Source organism: Psammomys obesus, unplaced genomic scaffold, assembly GCF_907164565.1.
Source record: "Psammomys obesus unplaced genomic scaffold, mPsaObe1.curated_primary_1811, whole genome shotgun sequence".
Classification (NCBI taxonomy): domain Eukaryota; kingdom Metazoa; phylum Chordata; class Mammalia; order Rodentia; family Muridae; genus Psammomys; species Psammomys obesus.
In genome coordinates this window covers 3606969-3625057 of record NW_026590859.1, presented here as the reverse complement: position 1 = coordinate 3625057, position 18089 = coordinate 3606969, and the positions used below count along the sequence as shown (strand labels likewise).

Below are 18089 nucleotides of genomic sequence, written 5' to 3'. Positions count from 1 at the left end.
AGAATGTTCAGACTGGATGCTTGGGCGTGAGATCTGATTTCCCTGCTACCACCCACATGATTCTGCTGCAGCGCTGTGTGGGAGGTGCTTTTGTCTTAGCAGAACATATGCTGTCACACAGTTGAGCACAGAGGACAGTGGCAATATTCCTGGAGATCACTCAACCAGCAGAAAGTGCATGAAAGTGTCAGCAAAGCACACACATGTAGCTCCACATCTGTGTAATCCCCTGGTTACGCCTGCCTTTTCCGGGGTCCCCAAGTGCTTGCAGTCACCTCGGCACTGCTGGACTGCCGGGAGGTTGAGGGACGGTGAGCTGAAAAGACACAGTGGTGGTCTTACCCATTTGTGGTTAAATATCCCGTTTTTACAGATTTCACTGTCAACCATTGAAAATGGTCCCCACGGGCCTCTGTTCTGAATGTTTCCCCGAGAAGGTGGTGCTATGTTGAGACACCGAGGAAGTCTTAGAAGGGATGGTCTCACCTGGGTGTTCTCTGCTTCCTGTCCGGCTGGCCAGCAGCACCGGGGACAGCCCACTGCCATGAACTGTCACTTTGTCTTCTGTGCCATGACTGACTGGAACCTCCAAAGGCTTGCAGACCAAAATCAAGTATTTCCTCCCTTACTTTTTTCCCTTTCCTTATTCTGTTTTCTGGTCTCTGTGTGTGGTGTGCAGGTGTGCCTGTGGGGGCTTAGGCATGTTGAGCGGTGTGTGTGTGTGTGTGTGTGTGTGTGTGTGTGTATGTGTGTGTGCGCATGTGAGTTTGTATGAAGGCCTGAGGTTGATGCTCTTGATCGCTCTTCCCCTGACCACGTGGCCAGCCTTGCTATCCTGCTTGCTCTGGGGAATCCCCGTCTCCTCAGAAAGCTGAATTCCCAGGCAGCCACCTCATCCATTCTGAATTTACAGGGCTCTGCCCAGGGCCCCTTAGGTTGTTTTGACAGGCACTTTGCTCCCTGGGGCAAAAGTGAGCAGTGCATTTGTGTGCACATATCACGAGGGGAACAGGGGAAAGGACCCCCTGGCTCAGGATGTGCCCGTGGCAGCGAGCACTGTGAGCCTTCCACTCAGCACATGCCCGGTTCACTGGCCATGGCCCTCCGCCATCTTCCCAGCCCTATCCCAGCTCTCTGCTCATGGCCCTCATCTCCTGTGTCTCCTGTTGCTTCCAGCTCGTTCTTCAGACGCAAGCATCCCATTACTGTCATGGCTTGGAAGGCACCACCGGCTCCGGTGCCGGAAGCTGGATTCTGTGAGGTCACCCACATGATCTGTACCAACTTCAGTCAGGTCATGCCATACCTCTGCTCAGAAGCCTCGTGTTTCCACCCTTCTCCACAGACGCAGCCCACGTGGAGGGCTGTCACTGCCTTCTTGACCACATCTCTCGGCGGCCACCTCTCTCTCCAGCCTGGGGTCTCCTGTGGCACTTCCACAGTCCTTCTTCTGCACTGGGGCAGCCTGAACATGTCCTCCAGGTATACCACAGCCCTGCACAGAAGCCCTGGTTGATCTCCCTGTTTTAAAACACACACACACACACACACACACACACACACACCATCATTGCACTCCCATCACGAGGCAGTCTGTCTACACACAAGCTCCCTGGTGTGGCTGTGCTGCCCACACCAGTGGCCAGTTTCTGGTAAATGCGGTGGTCTCTATCTTTGGCTTTTTCCTGGCCTCACCAGAAGCCCACAGGGCTGTCTTCTGGGGAAAACCATGACAGGACATTTACCAGAAGAGCAGTTTTCTAGGAGAGAACTAGCTGGTCACAGGACTTTCAAGCAGCCAAGCAGCTCGGGAAGAACCATCTTCTGGTGAAGTGAATCACCAGAGCATTGGAGCATCAAGCTCTGGACCCACGGCTCCCTCCCCCAGACAGACTCCATTGTGGTGCAAATAGGAAGCTGAAAAATCATGTCATGTCTTCTCCCAGTTCAAGGAAAAGATACACACAGAGAAAACAAAAAGGGAGATTTAAAGTGTTTCTTTGCTTTCTTTTCTCTTATTCAGCCATTTATTTATTTGTTTGTTTGTTTGTTTATTTATGTGTTTGTTTGTCTGTTTGAGACAGAACTCACAATGTAGACCAGGCTGGCCTTAAATTCACAGAGATCCACCTGCCTCTGCCTCCCAAGTGCTGGGATGAAAGGCACGAACCACCACACCTAGTTTAATTACCGCCCTGGGACCTGGTATATAGGCCAGGCTGGCATCCATGTTGGTCAGAAAAGGGCTGGCATTCTAGTGTGGCAAATGAGCTTAGCACCATACTGTAACAGTATTACAGGAATGACAGAAATAAATAGAACTCCTTAGAGGTGTGGCGTGTGTAAGGGAGCCAGTGTCAACCTTTTCAAGTTCAAGAAAGCATGCAGGAGAGACAATAACTTTAGGAGCTGGAGACACAGCTGGGGCAGGAGGAGCCTCCAGGTTCAGTCCCCAGCAAGCACAGGGTGGCTCACAGCTACCCAGAACTCCATTTCTAGGGTCTGACACCCTCTTCTGGAACCAGACACTGGTGTGGTGCACAGGCTTAGGAGAGGGGAAAGAGACCATCCCATGCTGTGTGGTGGTGCACTCCTCTAGGTTCAGTGTGAGGCCAGCCTGGTCTACAAAGTGAGTCCCATGACATCCGCCGCTGTTACACATAGAAACCCTGTCTTGAAAAACTAAGGGCGGGAATTAAAGGAAAAGAAAAAAGAAATCACATTAGCAGACTAAGCCAATTCTGGCGGGCTGCTGGCCCTGGCCCCGGGCTGTGGGAGACCCCCCCCCCCCCCCCGCCTAGGGCTTACAGTGTGGGGTGGCTTATCAAGAACAGGAAAGGGGTCATGACTAGAATGAGGCATGAGAGTACGCAGGACTCCCCCTGCCTTCTCACACGAGTGAGAATGAAACTTCTAAAAGTTATGACCATTTGCCCCCAGATCTGCTTCTTTCGGTAGCCTTTTGTTGTTTTGAGACAGTGTCTTGCTGGGTAGCTCTGGCTGGCCTGGAGGTTGCCGGATAGCCCAGGCTGGCTCTGAACTCACGGAAGCCCGCCTCAGCCTTGCGAGTGGAGAAACTGTAGAGGAGAGCCACCACCTCCAGGTAATAGTCACTTGGATTTTCAAGACCGGAGGTCCCGGGCTGACCCGCACTGAGCAGCGTGCTGCGCAGTTATGTGTGAGACCTGTCTCTGACTCTCTCATGCGCGTGCGCACACCCACACCCACACAAACGCACCCACGAATTATGTTGTCGATAGAAGGGGGTCAGAACTAAAATGCAGGCAGAACACCCAGCATGACCCCGGCTGGCTAGGTGTGGCCGGTGGGCACTGTCCACGCTCTGACCCGCTGCCACCCGCGACTGCCTCGTGCTGAAGCCTTAAATCCTGGCAGAGAGCCACGCGCACTGGCTCCCCTGCTGCCCGGAAGCCAGAAGCGGAGGGCAGCCGAGGAAGGCCCCCTTGCCCGGCTCCCTCCGCCCGGCTCGCGGCGAGGCTTTCTCGCTGGGCGCCGCCCGCAGACCGCGGCCGCTGCTTTACTGGGCACAGTCATCTTGAGCTGGCACTTTTAAAACCCGCGGGCAGGCGAGGGGACGCGCGGTGCCTCCGCCTAGAAACACCTCGGCCTTGGGTGAGCTGCAGCCTCAGCCCTGAAGAAGCAAGCGGAGCCGCCCCCAGGGCCTCAGCGTGACCCGGCTCCGCGGAGGCGCGACCCTGTGTGACGGGCCCGGCACCCCGACCTCCCGGCCCTCCCCCGCAGAATGCACCCTGGGTCACCCCGCCGCCCCCTCCTTCCGGACGGGCCACACCGCGAGAGAAAAGCCCGGGGCGCCCGCGGCCCCGGAGGCTCCCGCCGCGGTCCCTGCCCCGGGCGCCTCCGGGCGGCGCAGGGAGGAGGCGCCCAGTGTCGCCATCGCCGGGGACCCGCGCCGGGGCGCGGAGAAGCCGCCGAGACCCTCCCCGAGGGCGACCCGAGGACCCGCGAAGGCGGCTCGGCGCCGGCACCCCGTCCCCACCCCGCGGGCTCTCCTCCGCGGGTGGGCTGCGGGGCTGCCACGTGACTTCCACGAAGAGCCAGGCCCCCGGCGGAGAGCAGCGGCCAGGGAGATCCTGGACGCCGAGGTGCGGCGAGGGGGCGGGGCGAGGAGGACGCGGGGGCGGAGCGGGGGCGGGGCCGGACGGCCGCGCGGCGTGGGGAGGCGGGCGCGGCGGAGCCGGGAGAGCGGGAGGCGGCGGGGCGGGGCGGCAGGTGCGGGGATGCGGGCGGAGCGCGGGTAGCCGAGCCCCGCGTCCAGGGCGCCCCGTGCGGCGAGCGCGCGGCATGTCGCAAGGGCCCCCCGCGGGCAGCGTCCTGCAGAGGAGCGTGGCGGCGCCTGGGAACCAGCCGCAGGTAGTGGGCGCGGGGAGGGGAGGGGAGGGGAGGGCGGTGCTCGCCGTGCGTCCCCGCCGCGCGCCCCGGGCGCCTGGGCAGCCTGCGCTCCCTCCGGAGCGCCCGGCACGTGGTCCGCGCTGCCCGGGGCCGGCCGCATCCTTGCCGACTGCCGGCGCCGGAGGTGGGGAGGGCCGGAGCTCCGATACTGGGAATTCAGCCCAAAGGGGTGGTTCGTCCCGGCATCCAACCCACCCGCTAAGGGCGGCGCGGGGAACGAGGGACCGGTCAGCCCGCCGGTGTGGGGTTGTATCTCTAGTGGGCAGACTCCGCCCCCAGCGCCGTGGAAACTCCTCGCCCCCGCGCGATCAGCCCCCTCTGCTGTCCCCAAGTTTCACAGCTGCACCCACAAGCAGCTGAGACAAAATCTAGACAGCTGTCCGGACACTTGTTGGTCAGCTAGCTGCTTTAGCAACAGACTAGGAAGAGTGGCCTTGTACCATTTGCTTCGACTGGCTGAGCCTCAGTTTCCCCATCTATAAGATGAGCCCCATAGCATCTTCTGAGGATGTTTGCACGGACTGTGCGAGCTATAGATGATTTGTGTCTCCACTCGGTGATTCTGCGGAGGGGGAGCTGTGAACATCTGCGGAGGAGCCAGGCCCCGTTGACAGCGACAGCGACTCCCCCTGAGAAGCGCTACCTCAAGCAGGCAGGCGTGGGGATCCGGGAGGTCAAACTCTCAGAGCAGCCCCCGCAGCAGAGGGGTCTGCCCTGGGGCAGCTGTCCCCAGGGTCAAGCAGCGTTCTCAGTACAGGGCGGGTTCCCTGTTACTATCTGCATTGGAAGAATGGGTGAGTTGCGGTAGTAAGAGGAGCACACGGACGCTCCCTGCATGTTTATCGTGGCCTTCTGAGCACTGCTGGGCGTAGTGACAGGCGTGCAATCCCAGAGCTGGGGAGGAAAGGGAAGGTGGAGGGTTCAGGACCAACCTGGGGCACTTGAGCCTCTGTTAAAAGAAAACATAAAGGAGACTACTTTTGGAAGACACGTTTTGACTGCAGTTCTGAAAAGCAAACCTTGCCACTGAGCAAGAGCGCACAGCAGTCGGTGCGTTTTTCTGTCTGCCACTTCATACCACCTCATGAAGAATTTTTGGATGCTTGGTTAAGAACTTTCAAGGCGCACCACAAATTTGCATTTGGAATACCCCTGGAGGAAAATGTCACCCAAGCATTATTCAAGAGAGCGTGTCGTCATTGATGTTCAGTATTCTCCGTATTGGTAGAGTTGAGTGGTAGCAGTTAGTAATAAATGCGTACTATGGTCTGCACAGTTTCAGAAGGACCTGCCAGTGTGTGGGTATAAAGGCTGTGCACGGCAAGTTCTAGTCTTCCCTCTGCCAGATGAGCAGTGGCTCTGCAGCCCTTCCAGCACACGCCCTGTGAGGTAGAGGCTTGTGAGCGTTGGTTTGGAGACCAGCAGACCTGAGTTCCACTTCCCACTCACCCCCACACTGGCCGTGATACCTGGAGAACTTCCTTAACCTGAGTTTCTTATCCCTCAGCTCTCGGTCTTTTTTAATTTTTGTGGTCCTGGGTATGGGCCTCACATATCCCTCACAGGGGCGGCGCCACTACGCTGCACCCCAGGCCTCTTAGTCCTCATTTTAGCATGACAGTTTCTCTGCACATTTCTCAGGATGGGGGTGGAGGTGAACATAAAACAAAGCCCCTGCCCAGAACGGGTATCCCTCAACTGGGGCAGCCTGCTGGGCCGGGGACCACACTGTCCATGGCAGCGGGGGAAATGGTGGAGCTCCGTGAGCAAGGCCAAGAGAATCTCACCTCGCCACGTGTTACCCCCAGAGCCCCGAGGACGAGGACAGGAAGGTTCGAAGGAGAGAGAAAAACCGGGTTGCTGCTCAGAGGAGCCGGAGGAAGCAGACCCAGAAGGCTGACAAGCTCCACGAGGTGAGACTGTGGTCAGGGCAGGACCGCAGGGCAGCCATGGGGGCAGCTGTCCTCTGCCTGGGGAGGGGGCAGTGATGGCCACCAGGGCCGCATGCTGCTGCTGGGTCTTTCCAGCCTGCTGTTCTGCTTCTCTGTTCATGGGCCTCTTCCTTCCAGCCCAGCCCTCCGGGTGCTTCCCACACTGGGTTTTCTCTCTGTGGAATCAAGCAAAAGCTGGGTGAGGTCCATCAGCCCTCGGGGAGATGGACGCAGGAGGATGCCCAGTTTGAGGCTGGTTTGAAGTACAGAAAAACTGACTCAAGAAATAACAATGATGTTAATAATAGTAACGTTAAAGTCCTGGGAAGCAGTTCAGTAGCATGCTTGCCCACTGATGCCCAGCGTCCAGGTCTCAGGCACGGTGGAGCGTAATCTCAACACTCAGAGGCAGAGGCAGAGAATCAGAAAATCAGAAGTCAAGGTCAACCTTGGCTTTATTGTGCTTGACTTAAAGGCTAGCCTTGGCCAAATGAGGCTTCATCTTAAAAAAAAAAAAAAAAAAAAAGAAAAAAGAAAGAAAAGAAAAGAAAAAAGGAAAGGAAAAAAATTACTGAGAGTGACAATGCATGCCTTTAATCCCAGCACTCTGGGGACAGAGGCGAACAGATCTCGTCAGTTTGAGGCCAGCCTGGTCTACATAGAGAGATCCAAGGCCAATCAAGGCTTCATAGTGAAACCTTTTCTCAAAAAAGAACATAAATAAATAAAAGAAGCTGGCTGAGGTGGGACTTGTGAGGGTCAGGAGTGCAGGCCATTTTTGGCTACAAAGTAAGTTTGAGGCCAGCCTGGTCTACATGAGACCCACTCCCAACCAGAGATAATTGAGAAAGCTAAACAAAATAGATCTTCATGCTTTTAACTCCTTTTCAAGTTCTTTCTTCATCCTGCCTGTGATGATTTGAAGGAGAATGGCCCCTGGAGGCTCATAGTTTAGAAGGCTCAGTGTGGAAGTTGGCAGCGGAATTGTTTGGGGAGGATTGAGGCGTGGCCTCTTTGGAGGAAGTGTGTCGATGGGAGTGGGCGTTGACACAGCGTTCCCCCTTAGCTCTCTGGCTCGGATGTGAAATCTCAGCTACGGTTCCGGGGCGCGCCTGCCTGCTGCCCAGATTTCCCACCTTGGGGCACAGTGTCACTGAGCCCCGCCTGCTGTGATGACAAGTGTGTGCCACTCTTTCTCCCATTTCTTCCTCCTCCTCTTCCTCTCCCTCCTCTGCCCTTCCCCCGCCCTCTCCCTGCTCCCTTCCTCCTCCTCTTCAACCTTCCTTCTTCCCTCCCCCTCCTCTTCTCCGCTTTCTTAACTGTTTGAGGTGTGGTTCTCCCTGCTTTTTCATCTTGCTGGGGGATATCTCTCTATGAACTTGTCCCACTGTCAGCACTGAACAGTCCATGAGTTCCTTCCAGGCGGGCTCAGTGCCACGTGTCACCTGTTGCTTAGGCGTCCCCAGGGCTCTGCTGCAGGCTCCTCGGATGCAGAATGTGGTCTCTTCACCCCAAGACTTTCTCTTCTCGCTATCTCCACGTGGTCGCTAATGGCCCTTAACCGCGTTCCTTATCTCTTAAATCAGGAGCCTATATCTGAGTCTGTTTTCTCTATTACTGACTACCGCAGATTGGGCAGTTGATAAAGAAGAGATTATTTGCCTCAGGGTTTTGGAGGCTTAAAAGTCTCAAAATTTGGAGCCACATCTGCTCAGTGCTCTGCAGCTAGTGAGAGCCCTCTGCTGTGTGGTCACGTGTGGAGGGCAGGATGAGCAGACTGCGAGCGAATCAGTGAGCATTCTTCCATGGACAGGCACTCCTAGCGTACCCAACCATCAACAGAGCATCTGGGAGCCATCTCCCCAGGTTCCCCCTCCCAATATTGCTATCTCGGGGACCAGATTTCCAGCTAGTAGGGGCACATTCGGCCATGTATCCCCAAGATCCTGCTCTCCTTGACCACCGCTACACAACCCCACAGCCAGGAATGGTGATGAGTTGGCAGTGTCTCTGTTCTTATCTGTTTAAGGGTTGGTGAGCAGAGGTAACAGTTTTAGATTGCGCACACTCCAGGGACCAGAGACTCTGGGTTAGGGGCCCACAGGACAGCATACATTGTAAGTGTCAGAGTCTTTGCTGGATGCAGGACGGCTGAGGCCTGGAGGCCAGGGTCTCTGGTTGGGCTTCCGGGGGGGGGGGGTGTCTTCTCAGTCCTCGTGAGGTCTGTCAAACCTCCACAGAAGAGCAGAGGTGCCCTTTGCCTCCCTGCTGTCCCCTTTCTCCTAAGGTCATTGTGGTTCTGGACTTGTGTTGCCAAGGGCAACCACGTTTGTGCTGGCCCTGTTTCCAGACCATGTGTGCACGCTGGAGAGCCAGCTCCTCCCCTCAAGAATCTTCCAGCCCAAATTAGGTGTGGTGTAAGTCCTGAGAGTGTGCAGAGGTGACCAGGTGTCTGAGACAAGACTTTTCACACAGCAACACGGTAGACCCAAACATACTTACTAAGTAGTTCCTTGGGCAAAGCCTTGCTGAGGAGTCAGAGAGAGAAGAGGCCTCACGTGTCCTTGGGAAGGGCAGGGTTCGCTTCCTCATGCTGCTCCCAGCAAATTAATCGCCTCCCCCACCCCCCTCATGCTGGGTGTCCAGACCCATCCCATTGTGCTGCGATGAAGATGTTGTTCCACGCTTTTGTCAGCTTCTAGGGAGTTCCCTGTCGCTGGGTCTGCAGTCATCAAAGCAACACTGCTCCCATGTTCAATCTCCTCTTCTCCCTGCTGACTCAGGAACCCCCTGATTCCATCGACCCACTCGATGATCACCCCCATTTCAGGCTCCTTAGTCTTATCTGCAAAGTCCCTTTTGTTAAATCGGGTTCCTGTTCACAAGTCCCCAAGATTGGGACGGAAGCATCTTTAGGGGCTTATTCTACCTGCCACAGAAGGTAACAAGTGCCCCTTAAGAGTGCCAGGCAAGGGCACGCCAGGGCACACTCGTTCCCTCTCAGTGTCTCAAGGTTTAACTTGATAACCAAGTGAACCAAGGAACGTAGGAGTGGTGCTGCCTTTATGCCTGCCTTGTCCCTTGTGGAGCCAGGGGTGACCCTCAGTGTTCAGTGTTCACACAGAACTCCAAATACCAGGTAGGCCTCAAAACTCACGTCACTTGGGCTGGGGCTGGGACTTTGATCTGCATTGCTTTCTGAGCAGTGTTAAGCTGAGTCTACAGACAGGAACCAAGATAAGCCGCAGGGTGGCTGTGCCACGTGGAAAGGTGGCTTAGAAGTGGGTCAAAATTTGACCAGGCGCCAAGGATGTCAGACTGAGAAAGAATTCTGAGTCATAACCAAGGTGGGAGTAATGCCAGCCTAGAGAGGCTTAAATGTCACAAACTGACAAATGCCGAGGGCGATTCGATTGTGTTGAGTGTTGCCATGGGGTTGCCAAACATTGCCTGTTCAGGGAGAATCCTGGTGATAGGACACACACGGTTTGGGAACTGATTATGACACTAATTTGTACAGCTCTGGCTGGTGACACCATTTTTCTGATTGGAACTGTCTTCATATAAGGCTGAGGACAGACCAACTGTAGAATCCAGAGATCTCGATTCTGGTAACTACTGTGGTGAAATCTGAGCCCACACTGCCAAGAGAAGGCAAAAGTCAGTGATGTGTGAGAGTGGGGGTTCATGACACTGGGGTCCCAAGTCTCCAGGCCCCTTAGAGTTTAACTGTGTCACTTATGGAGTGGCCGTGTGCCCCTGAGACCTCTGCTCACTCTTGTCCGGCCTGTCACTTCTTCTGTTCGTCCTCATTTGTGTTCTCAGCCTCAGTGACCCTGACCTTAGAAACCCCAGGACAAGACTTCCCAACCTCAGCATGATTGGCATTAGCCTTGTTGCCGTGTGTTGGGTGGGGGTTGGGACAGGTCCTGAAGGCTGCTGAGCAGGGCACCTGGCTTTGCCACTGGATGCAAGAGCCATTTGTCTGTGACACATCCTCAGATGCTCAGGTGGCGGGCACTGCCTCATTACATCTTTATGGATTGTGTGCGTCTGAGTGTGTGTGCCATGGCATGCATGTGGCGGGCAGAGGGTGCCTGCTGTAGGCCGTTCTCTCCTAACCTGCACCTGTTGACCACTAAATATTTCTGCGACAGAGTCTTGTGTAACCCACATCGCCCTCACACTCAGCATGTCGCTGAGGCTGGCCTTGGACTTCTGATCCTCCTGAGTGTTAGGATTACAGCTCTCTGTGGAGCTGAGGACTGAACCCAGGGGGCTTCGTGTGTGTGTGTGTGTGTGTGTGTGTGTGTAGAAAAAACTCGGCCAACCGAGTCCCAGCTCCAGCCCAAGCAAGGTGAGTTTGAGTTTTGAGGCCTGCCTGGTATGTGTCATAGTCTCACCATTCGTGTTTTCGGACCCCGGTGTTGACAGTGTGACTGTGGTGATTGGGGGTGTGGACACCTCGCTGCCCTCTGATGACCTCTTAGCCAAGAAGGCCCAAATCCCTGGGCAGTAAACTGACTTTGGACAGGAAAGCCTGGCAGGGGCTATCTGTTTAAACCAGTGGCGGCCTGATCTGCGGCCAATGCTCCACCACTGAGCTGTGGCCCCTCTTGCTTCACCTTTGCCCCGTGCTCTGTCCTCGATGAAAGATGCTTACATGCTTTGCTCTTCGCTTCCGATTGTGTTCTGTGGGCTCTTCCGCCCTTTCTGGGGCTTCTTCATAACATGACTCCTACCTGCATGTTTTTACTGCTTCTCTTTATTTTTTTTTTCCTTCCTATTCCACCAGATCACTAAAAGTCCCTTTAGCGCTGACTTGAGAATAAAACATAAGTCCGGGAAAGAAAGTCCCCATGGGTAAGAGGAAGGGACCGGGAGAGAGGTATAGGGAACAGGGAATGAGGCCGTACATGTGCGCAAAGTACACCCATCAGGATGAAATCCTCCATTCGAACGGGGGTAGGGGCGCTTATGAGACAGCCCCTCTGGAGGTGGCAGGTGCAGGAGTTGCCAGATGACGCTGAAGCCTTTCAAAGCAGTAGTCTGGAAAACTGTGGCACCTCAGGATGCAGTTAGGCGAAGGACCCTCATGATGCCACAGACAAAGCTCAAGAGCTCTGGGCATCTTGCTGCAGACTCAGGAACTAGAGAAAGGTGGTTTGGTGTCTGGAATCCAGTGAAACCTGAAATCCAGTGGTCAGCTTGCTGGAACTGTTCGCTTCTGCCATCTGCCTCATACACAGGCCTCATACACCGGATCTGGATGCCAGGAGCCACAAGTGAACCACAAGGAGGGTAAGAAAAGACAGGACAGGGCCATCCATTGCACCAGTGAGGTCAGACTGACCCAGGACAGCCTGCAGGAAGGAGGAAGGGAGGCTGCTGCAGAGGCCTTCCTGAGGTGGTCTCTGCCTGCAGCCCCTCTTGGGGACCTGAAAGAGAGAAAGGCTCCTAGAGGTGGGAAGAAAACAGACATGCTGACTGCTTGTGAGCCTGTAGGAGTTGGCCCACGTGAGCTGGCTCTGAAGAGGGCGACAGAAGCTCTTGGGGGCTGTGCATCTCCGGTCGTTGCGGAGATGAGTGAGATGCAATAGTCAACATCTGAATGGAACTCAAAATGAGAAATGTGAGACCTGTAGGTGCTGTGATCAGGGAAGCCTTCCTGGAGGTGGTGAACTTACGCTGGGCTCACAGAGAAAAGGACAGAGGCAGTCGGGTTGAAAGCCTCACAGGCCAAGTGGAGGATGTGCGTGCATCTTAGGGATTTGTGAGGCCAGGCTTCGTTCGTTAGTTCTGCTTGTTTAAAATGGTCAGTGATAGACAAGGTGTGATGGGAAACGAGGCTGGGTCCTCAGCTCAGGGAGTGTGCCCAGTGTGTCTGAGTCATGATCTGACCAAACAAATCAAGTTAGGCATGGATGGAAACAAAGGCTCAACACGATGTAGCCCGCCTGAGGCTGGAGAGGGCCGAGTTGGGTGCGCACGGGGGCTGCTGCCAGGGTGTGTCAGGGGCTGGGGTGAAGAGGAGGAGCTGCTCTCCAAGTTCCGGGTGATGTAAACTGTGTGACACATGTGTCCATTAGGGGGCGCCATGGAGACTCAACAATGGCAGAGCAGGGCCAGGGGCAGCCCTGTGTCAGGCTCTACTAGTCCCTCAGGGGGCTTTCGACACTCAGGGAAGTCCCCAGCAGCTCGGGTCCAGCATGAGGATGATCCGTGCATCAGCCCCCAGAGAGAGCCCCCGTGCTCCCGAGAGCCACGCACGGCATGCTGGGAGTAGCATCTTCTCAGCGAGTCTGCCAACTTGGAGTGCATGCCAGGGATGGGCGCCAGCAGGGCAGAGGGCACAGAGTCCTGGCACAGGGAGCCCAGGGGCATCTTAGGAGGAGGGGCGAGTCTGTCACCTATCATTTCATGAACTGAGGTTGCAGAGTACTGAATTTGTTCTGTGGGGCTCCGTTAGGTAGAGCCCAGCTCAACGGGCGGATATGGAAGACAGGAGTGCTCAGTACAAAGAGCAAAGCATTGCAGAAAGGGCAGGGACTGTCCCTACAAGGTGGGTGCCCACCCCGGGAGGGAGGAGCTAGCCCCACTATGAGAAGCTTTTGCACAGTGTGGGGGACGGCAGAGCAGCTCTTTGGTCCCCTCCAGTTCTGGGCCTCTACACCCGGATGCAGCAGAAACTTCGGAAGACTGCTGGGAGGGACAGCACACATCCTTGCCTTCATTAGCGCAGCCAAAGGCTGCGAGTCCAGGTCCAGGTCTGGGTGCTGGGATGGCCATAAGCCCAGCAGGGACCTTCTGAGAGCAGGTGAGCGTTGGGAGTGAGAGCTGAGGCAATGGGTGAGAGGGACCGCTTTGAGTGATGGGGATGTTCTGTATATTAACACAGGTGTTTATTCCGTCCTTACTCCCTGAACCACAGACACGTGTCATGTAAATTACACCCCAGCAGTATTGATTCAGAAAGGAGAGCCGTGCAATTGGGACCACTTTGTTCCGGGGGAAAGACAGGGCTCTGAAGCCCGTGAGACAAGGGTGGCCAGCGGCATGCAGCCGTCTGTAGCCCTGGCACTTGGGAGGCGGGTCGGAGGCTCACAAGCTTAAAGCTAGCCTGAGACACACACTGAGCTCCGGGCTGGCCTGACATACAGAGACCCTACCTGAAAACAAAGAACGAAGGGTCTCAAGTAGCCCAGGCTGCCCTTGAATTCTTGGCCTCCTGCCTCTCCCTCCCAAGATGCATCTCCACCCCATCTCTGCCTGTCCTCTCTCTCGAGCAGGAGCATGAGGGCCTGGAGCAGGAGAACGCTGCGCTGCGCAGGGAGATTGCGAAGCTGAGGGAGGAGCTGCGGCACCTGAGTGAGGCTCTGAGGGAGCACGAGAAGATGTGCCCGCTGCTGCTGTGCCCCGTGAACTTTGTGCAGGTTCGGCCCGACCCTGTGGCCAGCTGTCTGCCACGATGACACCCCAGCTCGTCCTCCTCTGTCCTCTCAGAACCTTGGGTTGCACACCTTCTCACCTGTGTCCAGTGGTACCTGTGGCTGTGCCCCTGCACGGAGCTCTGGGGCTAGCCTGGGCTCAGTGTTGTGCTCTGGGGCACCTGACTTGGAGCCCTACAGCAGTGGGCCAGAAGGCCCTGGAAGGAAGGCTGCCCTCAGCAGCTAGCTGGCCCTGTCCTTAGGCAGGGCCTTTTCACCTAGAATTTGGGTAATAAAGATAGTTTCTGTGTTTCCTTTGTCCATCTTCTTGGGATGGAGGGCACGGGAGGCACCTGGGCTATGGCAGAGCTCAAGACAGTGGGGTTTCCTTTGCCACTGAGGCTCCCAAGAAGTCTTTGACCTAGCTTGGTCCCAGTGGGTGAGTTGGCTGTGATTCACACCTGTCTCCTGTTACCTAGCCTCCTATCTGGCACAGCTTACCTCACTTCAGCCATAGAATTCTGTTGTTTGTCATTCTTCTCCCAGTGAAAGTCAGGGACACAGCTGTCAGCTTCCAGGCAAAGAACAGGTAGGGGTTCCATTTCACTCAGGGACTGCTAGAGTGGTAGGCACGGCTCCTGGTCTCACCTGGGAGAGGTAGAAATGAGTTTTCCACTAGGTGTTAAGGTTAATCAGCTCTTTTAAAAGGAGATTACCGGTGGCAGTGGAAGCTCGGGCATTCCAAAGTCTGTGGCTATACCAAAGTGTTATAGCTCCTTGGTTAAGCCACTGTGCCAAGCATGGCAGAGGGCACAGGCAAAAGCCCATACCTGGTCGGCTTGCAGCTGAAAGTCAGGCCTGGCGAGGCCCAGGCCCAGTGAGGTGCAGGGCAGGTCCAGGGTGCTTCCCTGGTGGTCAGTGAGCTTGTGGCAGTCAGGCAGGCTCCTGGCAGCTCAGCTCCAGGAGTTCAATCTCCAGGAATGAGGGGAGCCCTGCCCCAGAATAAATGATGAATCTCAGCTGGCCATGGTGGAAAGCTGATGGACCTTTATTTCGTGTGAAATCGGGGATTTATAAGCCTTGGGCAGTGGGAGGAGTTTCAAGGGTGAATGTTTGATTTGCTGGGGTTGGAGGTGCCAGGGATACTTGATTTACATGTAGTGGTTCAGTGCCTCATTTACAAGCAGTAGCACAGTCCTGTCAGAAGGAGAACATATTACTTAATGATCCTAAGGGTGGGGAAGAATGAAGGTCATTGCTGAAAGCTAAGAGCTCCTTAGCACAGGGTTGGGCATTTCCAGGAATCCCCAGGTGCTGAACGAGCTGGCTTTCTTATCAGGAATCGGTCCAGCCTGTAATCTTCCCTGAGGGCTACATTATGCTCCTTACAAGATCTGGGGTTACGAGGTCACACAGAGAGAGAACTCTAATGAGGAAAAGGGAGTCCACCGTTACAGATGGAGCACAGAGGCTATCCAGAACTGTCAGACTTCAGCCTTATCCAGAAGAGTACCACAGGTTTTTTATTTGTTTGTTTGTTTACTTATTTACTTAATTACTTATGAGACAAGATTTTACTCTGTAGCCCGGGCTGTCTTGGAACCCACAGAAATCCCCCTGCCTTTGTCTTCTAAGTGCTGACATTATACCAAACTGGTAGGATGTTTTTTCTTCTTTTAATTTTATGTGTATCCCTGAGTGCACATTTGGGCACATGAGAAGCTAGCACTGTGACACTTTAATAGCAGGAATCCTCAGAGGTCAGAAAAAGCTGTAGGCTCCCTGGAGCTGGAGGCTGGGAATCGAACTTCTGTAAGAGCACCTAGTGCTTTTAACTGCTGAGCCATTTTTCCAGCTCTGAGAATCTTGTTCCTGTTGGGCCTCCCAGCTGCTCTGTTTGCTCATTCTGTAGTCAGCACAGGATCAATGAACAGACTGTCTCCTCATCTACGTAAATAAGCACTTCTCTTCCCCAGGTGCCTATTCTTGCAGAAATGCCAGAATGTCAAGTAAAGCTATGAAAGACCCCAGAAAAGCAGTCCATTTTCCTTGGACCCTCAGTGATGTGGAAGTGGAGTCATCTTTTTGTTTGTTTGTTGGGTTTTCAAGGTAGGGTTTCTCTGTGTAGCCCTAGATGTTCTGGAATTCACTCTGTAGACGAGTCTGGCCTCGAACTCATGGAGATCTGCCTGCCCCTGCCTCCCGTGCTGGGATTAAGGGTGTGTGCTACCACCACTCAGCTAGATGGAACCTTCTTATAAAGGGAACAAGAAGCATAGACAGAAAGGCGAGGATTTTGTTGTGAGTGTAGATGCTAAAAAAGAAAAATGAGAGAAGAAAAAGGGGAAGAGAAAGAGGCTGTGCTAGTATGATTGCAAAGCCAGCGAAGTGCTCGCCGTGCAAGGCCGAGGGCCTCACTTCCAATCCCCATCATCCCTGTATGTGGAAAAAGCCAGGTACCCACGCAGCACGCTTGCATTCTCAGGAGACGGCGCAGCTGAGTCGCTGTTGCTCAGCGGCCGGCAGTCTAGCAGCCTGGCTCAGTCAGTGAGTCCTGGGTGTGGTGGGAAACCCTGTCTGGGGGCGGTGGTGGTGCATGGAAGACAGTGGAGAAGAAAAAAATGAGGAGAGGTAGTGAGTAGTGGGGAAGCCATCCAGGGCTGACCTCTGCCTTCCACGCGCACGGGAGCGCATGCTGGTGCCTGGGGATTTGTACACACATACCGTGAGCACATTACAAAGACGTAAATAAAAGTAGGAGAGAAGAAGGAGAAAAAGCACCGAGAGGAAAGACAGGATAGACTGCAACCTTTTCCAGGCAAAGGGCTTGGTTCTGGTGACTCCTGCAAGCCCCCATCGTGGAAGGCACCCCTGCTCCTGGCCTCTTAGCTCTTCAGCAAGGGCTAAAATCACACAATTCCTTTATAAGGCTTACGAAGGCTAGTGCTGGAAGACAAGGTCTATGTTCCCTGGGAGAACCACACAACGGTGCGCTCTTAACCCAGGAGATGTTAAAGTCATCCTAGCCCCCTTCAGTTGTCCTGCAGACACAGGGAGAGGAAGGCGCGATCCCTGTGGCATCCTTCCACAGCAGCTGGTCAGGAAATGTCCTTGCAGCAGGATGCTGGCCGGGCTGCTGCTGAGGGTAGCCCATCTGAGGGGTGACCGGGAGCCCCAGAGACAGTCTACAAATTCTGCTGTTCGTTTCCTAAACATCCCAGCCCTACCCACTGAGTTCCAACATGAAATTGCTCTATTCGCTAGCAGTAACTTTATTCAAATTCGCTTCTGAACTCTGGAGACTTCCTCACGAGCTGCAGGGTGCTCTGAGGTTGGGCTTGAGTTTGAGGAGGTCCAGTTTGCCTCTGCTTGTTACCCAGAAACAGAGCTTTGATAGGCGGGGAACCCAGGCTAGGATCGCCAAGGTGCTGGGGGTCAAACGCTCTCTGAGAGAGCAGGGTAGCTCAGGCATTCTGAAAAGAGGCCTCTGTGCTGAAGAACTGAAAGTCCTGAGTGTTGTCAGAAGCGATCGAGTGTCTAGGGAAGATGAGGCAGAATTAGTGGCCTAGGGCCAATTCACCCTGCTATCTTCACCGCTGCTGTAGCAGAGACTTTTTATGAGGCTTCGGAGGGTCTGCTGGGCTGGGGGAGGGGAGGCTGCTGAGCAAAGCCCCAAAGCATAGAAAGTGTAAGAGAGGGAGGAAGCTTCCCTCACACCCACACAGCCACATAACTTCCTGTCCGAAATTCTGCTGCCTTCCGCACCAGCCTGGCCTTGAACAGTTCAGGGGGTTTCAGGGCTGAATTAGGCCCCAGTTTTGAGCTGGAACCTTGTTAGGAACAATGACTCCACTGGACAGGAAAATGACAGACTTGAAATCCCCTTCTCTTTCCCAGGGATGGGCCTTTCGCTGCAGCCCTGGGTGTATTTACTGATAGGAAGCCGTAGGCTCTGCCTCAGCTACAGCTAAGAGGAAGGGGCAGCCCTGGCACTCACGGGTACAGGAGGTCCTGGTGGGCCACCCATGCCTCACCATTGGCGTTTGAGAGCGAGGGGACAGGAAAGAGGGGGATGGGCAGAGGGAGGAGAGAGCGGTGACTGAAGGCTTCTGAACTTGCGGGGAGGCCATGGGGCAGCCACGCTGAAGCAGAACCCTCAGAAATGCAGCACAGCCTGAAGTGTGAGCCCTGCAGGCCAGAGCCTCAGCCCCTCACTAGCGCTTGAGGCGGCAGCTTCTGGGGGCTGCTCATCTGGAAAGCAATACTGGCGCTTTAAAACGGTCGCCTGGAACCACCTGGA

General features: G+C 55.0%; 1 protein-coding gene across 1 annotated transcript; it reads left to right on the top strand.

Annotated features, from left to right (window-relative positions):
- The first annotated feature begins 4214 nt into the window (after positions 1-4214).
- Batf3 (basic leucine zipper ATF-like transcription factor 3) lies at positions 4215-14101 on the top strand. The gene is made up of 3 exons (XM_055609246.1): positions 4215-4392; positions 6240-6344; positions 13652-14101. The coding sequence occupies exons 1-3, from the start codon at positions 4324-4326 to the stop codon at positions 13832-13834; spliced, it is 357 nt and encodes a 118-aa protein (XP_055465221.1). The 5' UTR covers positions 4215-4323; the 3' UTR covers positions 13835-14101.
- Positions 14102-18089: the final 3988 nt, after the last annotated feature.

Excerpts from the sequence above, each read along its gene's own strand:
- Batf3 (XM_055609246.1), top strand. The coding sequence starts at position 4,324 with ATGTCGCAAGGGCCCCCCGCGGGCAGCGTCCTGCAGAGGAGCGTGGCG. Across the intron at positions 4,393-6,239 it reads CGCCTGGGAACCAGCCGCAG|AGCCCCGAGGACGAGGACAG; the intron begins GTAGTGGGCGCG and ends TGTTACCCCCAG. Across the intron at positions 6,345-13,651 it reads AGGCTGACAAGCTCCACGAG|GAGCATGAGGGCCTGGAGCA; the intron begins GTGAGACTGTGG and ends TCTCTCGAGCAG.